This window comes from Pteropus vampyrus, unplaced genomic scaffold (assembly GCF_000151845.1).
Source record: "Pteropus vampyrus isolate Shadow unplaced genomic scaffold, Pvam_2.0 Scaffold2, whole genome shotgun sequence".
NCBI classification, from domain to species: Eukaryota; Metazoa; Chordata; class Mammalia; order Chiroptera; family Pteropodidae; genus Pteropus; species Pteropus vampyrus.
Genome location: NW_011888783.1, coordinates 17,789,755 through 17,798,326, shown reverse-complemented (window position 1 = coordinate 17,798,326; position 8,572 = coordinate 17,789,755). Strand labels below are relative to the sequence as shown.

The 8,572-nt window shown below is 34.2% G+C and overlaps 1 protein-coding gene across 1 annotated transcript in view; it reads right to left on the bottom strand.

Moving 5' to 3' along the window:
• The window catches only part of SLC25A12 (solute carrier family 25 member 12), an 83,917-nt gene that overhangs the window by 15,331 nt on the left and 60,014 nt on the right, over positions 1–8,572 (bottom strand). The window contains exons 12-13 of the mRNA XM_011357586.2: positions 7,056–7,108; positions 6,740–6,820 (exon numbers count right to left, since the gene is read on the bottom strand). Of these exons, the coding sequence (XP_011355888.1) occupies positions 6,740–6,820; positions 7,056–7,108 (134 nt within the window). The remainder of the gene's footprint in view (positions 1–6,739; positions 6,821–7,055; positions 7,109–8,572) is intronic.

The following is an 8,572-nucleotide window of genomic DNA, read 5'->3' as shown; positions in this document are numbered from 1 at the left end:
ATCAAGGGGAGGGACGTGTTCTCCAGGAGGTATGTTCACACAAGGCTAAGGAAACACCTGCAACACGATGGGATTATGTTGGCCCTTTGCTGAGCAATAAATACATTTTGAGTTCATACTTCTATCCATTCATAAGTATACAGTTTCTGAAAGAGGTACTGTGATCAGTTAGGCAAGTGCTCTAATTAGAATTAACAACATACAAACAAGTACTTACCAGAAAGATGTTTAGAAAATAGAGATAAGTCAGTCCATTTAGACTTTTAAACTTTCTGCTCTGTTGACTTGAAAAGACATTATATTTTTTCCCACTTAACTTTGTGGATATGTCTAACAACCACAGACACCATTAAGCTATTTTAGAGTCAAGTCATACACTGGGAAAAATATTCATAACTGGCAAAAGACTGTCTCCATAATGTATAAAGAACTCATAAAAGTCAATAATAAAATATATGAATAACCTAATAAAAAATAGGCAGAAGATTTGAAAATATACTTTACAAAAAAAGATACATGAACAGCCAATAAACACATGAAAGGATGCTCATCTTTAGGATTCAGGGAAATGTAAATTAAAACCACAATAAGGTATCATTTCACACCAATTAGAATGACTAAAATAAAAAAAAAGACTAAGACTATGAAACATTGGAGAGGATGTGGAGTAATCAGAATACTTGTACACTGCTGATGAGACTATAAAATGGTCCATCCACGTCAAAGAACTGGCAGTGTCTTTTAAATTGAACATATATTTACCCTATTCCACTCTTAAATATTCACCCAGGAAAAATGAAAGCATATGTTGACAAAAAGATTTGTACAAGAATGTTTACGACAGCCTTATTTATAATAGAAAGAAAACTGGAAACAACCCAAATGTCCATCAACAGAAAAATGAATAAGCAAATTGGGGTCGACTCATACAAGTGAATAATGCTCAGTAAAATTAAAAACAAAAAACATAAAACAAACGAAAAAACAGTTATTGACACACACACAAAAACAAGGATGACTTTTGAAAACATATAAGCGAAAGAGGCCAACAATGAAGGAATGCATTATGTATGATTCCATTTATGTGAAATCTGAGAAGAAACAAAATTGGTGACAGAAATCAGAACAGTGGTTGCCTGGGGGAAGGGAAGAGTGATTAACTGGAAAAAGGCATGAATGAATTTTCTGTGGTGAAATGTTCTGTATCTTTTTGTGAGTGGTGATTTAATGGGTATATACAATTGTTAAAACCCATTGAGCTAACATCTAAGATCTGTTCTTTTTGGTATGTTAATTAGACCTAAATAAATTAACATATATATTCAGATATATGTTAAATCTTTATTGTATATACATACATATAATAAAAAGGAAAGAAAGAAAAGCCACTACAAAGTCGAATGGGCTTATCTATATTTTGATACATGGAGAAAGCTCTGGTTTGATTCCCCAAGAGAGCACTATAAAATAAAAAGAATTGGCCTTAAAATAAAAACATGTGGGCTCACATGAAACCTGCAGCATATATTAATTGTGTGATTTGGGGTGAGAGAGTTAGCCTTTCTGAGCTGCTGTTTCTCATCTACCTATTTCACAGGAGGTGACAACAGTGCATATTAAAGTACTTTGAAAAATTTAAGTTGACATTAAAGTATTATTCTTATCCACAACAGATATTGTAATTAACACTCAATTATATTTATGTCTGATATGGACATGTAATATGTGTATACATATATGTTATTTATACATATATAAAGAAAGACTTTCTAATAGAAAAATAAAAACATAAAGCCCAACAATGGCTTACCTATGAGAATTGGAAAAAATTTAAAACCTATTATTACATATATACTAAACATATAGCATCCATAACAGATACTTACTGAATAACCACACACACACACACACACACACACACACACACACACACACACACACACACTCTTATCCTATCCCCACCTAAAGAGGCTCAAGCAATTATTAAACATAAAGTGCAATTTATAGACCTTACGACAAAAACAACTTATGTTAGCACATCTGAATTATGATAAGTTCCGAACTAGTAGGTCTTTCTTGGGAAGGTTTTGATATAGATATAAAACAAGAGTTTGGTGAATGTTCACAATGAAAATTTAAAATTTGAAAATGCACACTGTTTATATCTCTGTTCCTAAAGGTTACATTCTATTTCTAAGGTGAGAAGTTCTGCTGTGATTCCCTGTGATTTCTCTTAGAAAGTGAGAGCTTCTTGCATTTCCAATCAGAAAGTCAGAGTCAACAAAACTTTCATCTGGATTAAAAAAGAATGTGTGTGTGTGTGTGTGTGTGTGTGTGTGTGTGTACACATATACACATGCACATAAACATGTATAGAAAAACATTAGAAGAAAATATACCAAAATGGTGACAATGAAAAATAAAACTGTCATTTGATAATACCTCTGGTCAAGACAGAAGACCCTAAAAAATTAGGGTTAAAAAATTGTATGAAAGATCAGAGAACTAAATGTAAGAGCTATAACTGTAACTCTTGGAAGAAAAAAGAGGTATAAATTGTCATGATTTTAGATTAGGCTATAATTTCTTAGTTATAACACCAAAAACTCAAATAACAAAAGAAAATATAAATAAATTGGATTTCATTAAAATCAAAGTCCAATTATTCAAAGGATACAGGCAAGAAAGTGAAAAATATTTGAAAATCACATATATGACATGGGACTTTAAATATATAAAGAACTTCTATAACTCAATAATAAAAGACAAACCACCTTATTTAGAAAATAGGCATAGATTCTGAATAGATTTCTCCAAAGCAGATATACAAATGCCATATTCATGAAAAGATGCTCAACACTGTCAGTCATTATACCACAATAAGATACCACTTCACACCCACTAGGATGACTATAATGAAAAGGCAGACAATAACAAGTATTGGCAAAGATGTGGAGAAACCAGAACGCTCATACATTGCTAATAAGAATGTAAAATGGTGCATCCGCTTTGGAAAACAGTCTGGCAGTTCCTCAAAATACTAATTAGAGTTACCTTATGACCCACCAAGTCATAATACCCAAAAAGTGGAAACAACCCAAATGTTCAACAACTGATGAACATATAAAAAAAAATATGGTATAACTATATAATGGAATGTTATTCGGCAATAAAAAGGCCTGAAGTACCAATACATAATAAAACATGGGTGAAACTTGAAAACATTATGCTAAGTGAAAGAAGCCAGACACAAAAAGCTACACATTGTATGCCTGCATTTATATGAAGTGTCCAGAACTGGCGAGTCTATAGACATGGAAAGTAGTGATTGTCTAAAGCTTGGCCAGGAGGCAGGCAGGGAAGATTGGAGGACAAATAGATAAAGGGTACCAGGTTTCTTTTCGGGGCAATACAAATCTTCTAAAGTTGATTGTGGTGACAGTTGTATAACTGAATATATTAGAAACTGCTGAATTGTACACTTTAAATGGGGGAATTGTAGGGTATGTGAATTATACTTCAATAAAGCTGGTATTTTAAAAAGTTTCCTGAAACATAGTGGGAATTCAATGAATAAGAGAATAAATAAAAGAATGATGAATAGAAACACATACCAAATATGAAAGAATATAGATTTAGAGACAGAAGCAGTTTAAATCTCAATATTTTCACTTAATAAGTGCTGGATTCCACTGAGCTTTAAGTTTCTTCAACTCTAGCTGGGGATAATAATGAGATAATGCTTATGAAGAGTTTAGTCCAGTATAAGATGCTCGGGAAATGGTAGCTATTATGATGAATTATCATCATAAACATGTATTTTCTTTGGTGATATACAGAAATGAGAAAATCACGATAAAGAATTCTACTGTCAAATTACCACAGTGGAGTACGATTAGATTTAAGATTAACTTTTATAAACTGGTGGGAATGATCAGGAACTACCCTTTTTCTGAGATATAAATGCATAGGAAGAAGCCCTAAACCCTGCATAGGAAGAAACTCTAAATCCTTCTCAGCCTTGACAGCTTGTTGAATGAGAAGAAATAAATGAAAGAATGAATGAATGGAAACATACCAAATATGAATGAGTATGGATTTAGAGACAGAAGTGGTTTGAATCTCAACTCTGCAATTTACTAAGTGGTGGATCTCACTGAGATTTTATTTTTTTCAACCCTAGTTGGAAATAACAATGAGACAATGTCTATAAAATGTTCAGCCCACTAGGAAAAATCCCTACTGTTCATTAGCAATCTAGCAGATTAGAGCTACATTAAAAGCGAAAATCGGTGTCAATGATAGAAATATTTTAGTTGAGTGGTAGATTCATGGATACTCATTATTACTTTATATCTATGTAGTGTGTACTCTTTTACATGTATCAAATATCACATATATTAAAAAACAGATCATAAGACAAACATCAAAAAACACATAATGCCTAAGGACTGGATATTGTTATTTTTGGTCACATCATGATCTAGTCAAAGCATACCATTTTTTTCCTAAAGGGCAGCATAGTCATTTTCATAGCAGAATTTCCCTTCTACATATAGGGAACTCAAGGCCCAGTGACTAGCTGGTCCTTCTGCTGGAGAAAAAAAAAACAATAAAGCTCGCACCGATGTTCAGTTTGAGCCATTTCTTTTAAATTAAACACTAAGTTATATTGGGTACCTCTTTAAAATTGAGTGGTTTTTGGAGGAGCGCAGCACTCTTTTCACCTGGTGGCACTGACAGCATTTAAACACCCACAGGGACACTATAAGTTATAACATCACCACTACCTGGGATGATCAGGCTCACAGGCAGCCACTCTTCCCAGGGTTCATCTGGTGGCTGCATACCAGGTTTCATTCAGTAAAGGGAATACTCCTATATTCCACAGTGCCTGATAATCTATAAAGAAGCTCATCCTTTTCTTTTAAGCCTTTATTTTCTGTTGAAATACATAGACTTTTGGGAGAAGTAGCAGATTATGCTTTAACAATCATTTACATTGTAGTGTGATTGAATTCATCAGTAGAAACTCAATAATTGCACATTTTCTTTCACCCTTGAATGAAGAGACTTAGAGGGAAAAGAAAAGAGAAAACATTTGAGGTGAAGACAACTTAATCATTCTGCGTAGAGCCCAACCTGACTATCTTCCATGCTACCAATTTCTGGCTAGACAATCCAGCAAAGCTTCCAGAAATTAGTCATAATTAACGAAGAGATTTAGACTGTCAGCACAACCCTCAAGGTACTTCAATAAAAATTCCCTAAGTTCAAACCTAGAAACGACATCCACAGCTAGGACCAATAAATGAACCAAATATCTGATTACGGTTTAACCACTTTGGTCACATGTCAGAAATGGGAACAGGTCAGTTTCATGAGCAAAAACCTCTAGATGTCACAAATAGAAACAGAAATAATTAGCTGCATGGACTAGAAAGAGCATGATTCAAGAGAGTCCCAGCAAATGTACACCTGTGTTGTGGCAAAACTGAGTTAGGAAACTTCTTAACCAAACTAAAACTAAAAGCATTGAGAAAAAGAATATTTATGATTTGCAAAGTTTCTCTCATTAGAAGAGAAACAATTATAGCATTTAATGAGGGTAAAGGAAAAAGAGAAACTACATTTTTGCTAATCTGCCTAAGTGAAAGTCTTATTCTATGTTCATCATTTGTGCTTCACGAAAGAAAAGTCAGCCAAAGAAGTGAATTTTATTCCTGAGAATGCACTTAGGTATGCATGCAGGCATACAAGCAAACACACCTATACACACCTACACACACACACACACACACACACACACACCCACCCACCCACCCACCCACCAAGCCACCAAGCCACCTCTTCCACAAGAACTTTGGTTGTAGAAAGGTGAGGACCCAGGTATGTGCCAGGCTGACAAATCTCATCAAGGAGAATCCAGAGCAGCCTCCCTCTCTGACCCTCAGGGCATCTCTGAATTAAAAGCTGCAAAGGTCAGGACCTCATCACCTCAGGTTCCACAAGCAACTGAGGAGAGTTTAGCCAAGACTGTCAGCCAATTCAAATGGAAGTTATTAAGGGTTTCGGGGACAGAATGGACTAAACAAGTCTTAAACAAATCACATATTACCAAACATGAAATGAACAACAAATTGAGTTGAGCTGCAAACTTAGATTTGAGAATTGGTCTAAATCCGATGTCATGCTCACACTTTAAAGATAGAAACTTTTGTGCTCTAAGTAAATATAATCTGAATCTCTGCGTTCAGAGTTGTCAATAGCCTCAATATAGTTATGGTTGTTTGCTATATCCTCTGGTTCCTAAAAAGGGAAAATTATAATTATACCACGCAACAGATTACTCAGTCCTACATCTAAAATATAATGGCCCAATTAATCAGTCATCTTACACTTATAAGTTCTAATCAATATCAATGTATGGTAACTCTATCCATTACTCTATTTTTTGTGATATTTAAGAAGAATCAGAATTAGAACTTTAAAAAGTGTGGAAGGTAATGCTTCAGGAGCTTCTTAGAGACCAAGCTGACAAAAATACTACTTCTTTTCTGCACTTAAAACCAGTTTAGATTATGCAATGAAATTTAATAGTCATTCCATATGATCACTGAGAAACTCTGCTTAGAAATCTCTTGAGTTCAGATGAAATTTCACTCAGATATTTTATCTAATGTGCAAGAAAGTTAAAGAAAAATATCTGCCACAAGAAATGCCCAGTATTAATACGTACACAACCTCCAGCAAGGATTTCTGCGAAAAGTGGAATGGAGCCATCTCTTCCAGTAAATTTGTCCCGAACAAAATCATTAACCTAATCAGAAAGACAACATCAGTTAACCAGAATTTCCTCTCCTAACTAGCGTATTATTGATTTTCCAAATCAGCAAAATATTTGTCTCATGATAAAATTAAAAATTATCAAACATCTATATATAAATTTAAAATGTTACAAATGCCTTGATAGCATGTCAGTCTCAACAGCATCAGTTTTAATTTAGGCTTAACAATAATCTAAACAAATGGTATAAGTTTAATGAGAAACTTACAGTCAGTTTAATGGCCTTTTCTGGAGCAACCCCTATAAGCTGTGGTATCAGACCTAGGTAAATGGAGAGAATTATTAGCAATATGGGTTACCAGACATGAATATGCAAGCTCAACAAGAAATGGTTTCCCCATATCATTTAACCATAAAACACTTTAGGGTTTTTATTAAAATGGGAAAAAGGGATTGTTCGAAAACTCCATATATGTATGTAATCATTATTTACATCAGATATAATGTTATGTTTTCTTGAGGCTTTAAATCCTTTTCTTAAGCATGCTTCCTTTAAGGCCTAGTTATCTAACTAGGCCTAGTTATCTAACTAGGCCTTCCAAAAAGTATATGAGGAAGGAATGGAGCCCATGATCTTCTCTACTCCTGTAACGCTGCAAATAACAAAGTAACCAAATTCCCTCCTTGTACAACGGACAACATACAAAAATACACAAACACTTGAGAGAAGCCAATGTTGTATGCTTGGAAAAGCTCTGCAAAGTGTGCTGTTAAGTAGACCCAGATTTTGCCACAAATGATGCCACCTAGGGAGCAGCATACAGTGGCTCGGTCATTGCAGAATACCAACTCCTATAAATTTTCTTTAGAGAAGCCCAGAATTCAGTATTCATTTATTTAAAAGGAAGCCAAAACTGCAAAGAAAAATGAGATTTTAAGTATCATCTAATGGATAACTTCTACAAGCAGAAACATATGCCTATTGTTCTTGTTTACTAATATATGTCAAACTTAAGACAGTTCAAAAGAATCCTCTTAAAACAAAAGAAATCATTATTGTTAGAAAATTAAATTTCCCATGCTGGCTACAAACTGGAAAAGAAAAAATATATAAACAATTCAACATCTGTAGATATTCATAGGGCTCAGCTTTCTAAAGCATACGATTATCCGAATTGTTAGCATACATTTTTCGCATACATTTTTTAAAGATGCTAACAATAAACATTTTATATCCTTTAAATCACCCAGCCAAGGGGTAGTTATGTATGTGTTTGCACGCTCACTGCTGTTCCTAAGCCTACTTTGAGGACACTGCTGAGTGATTTTCTGTGAGTTGAGAGCCAGCAAGTAATCGTACATACAGGCTACTGTCAGTCAAACTGAATTATCAATGACAAACACAAATGTGCACACACCTTTAATGGGTAGCAGACTGATGTAAAGGAAGAAATCAGCAGATGGCAGTCTTAACTTTCTAACCCTCATGATTATCAGGCCCTATTACTTTTAGTCTAACTCCCATACAACCATGTCAGCATGTGTATTTGTTTTACAACTTGCCTCAATGAGGCTCATGGAATTTTAATAAAGTACTGATTTATGTCATTTTATCATTGTTGCCTACAAAGAAATTTAGGCTAATCTATCAACAATTTCATCAATCATCTGACAGAATAATGGACCAGTTCTAAGCAATATATGACAATCTCAATAATCATAGTGTTCACGTACAGGATTTTTACAATCTTCTCCCTAATACAACAGTCTCTCATTTAAAGGACT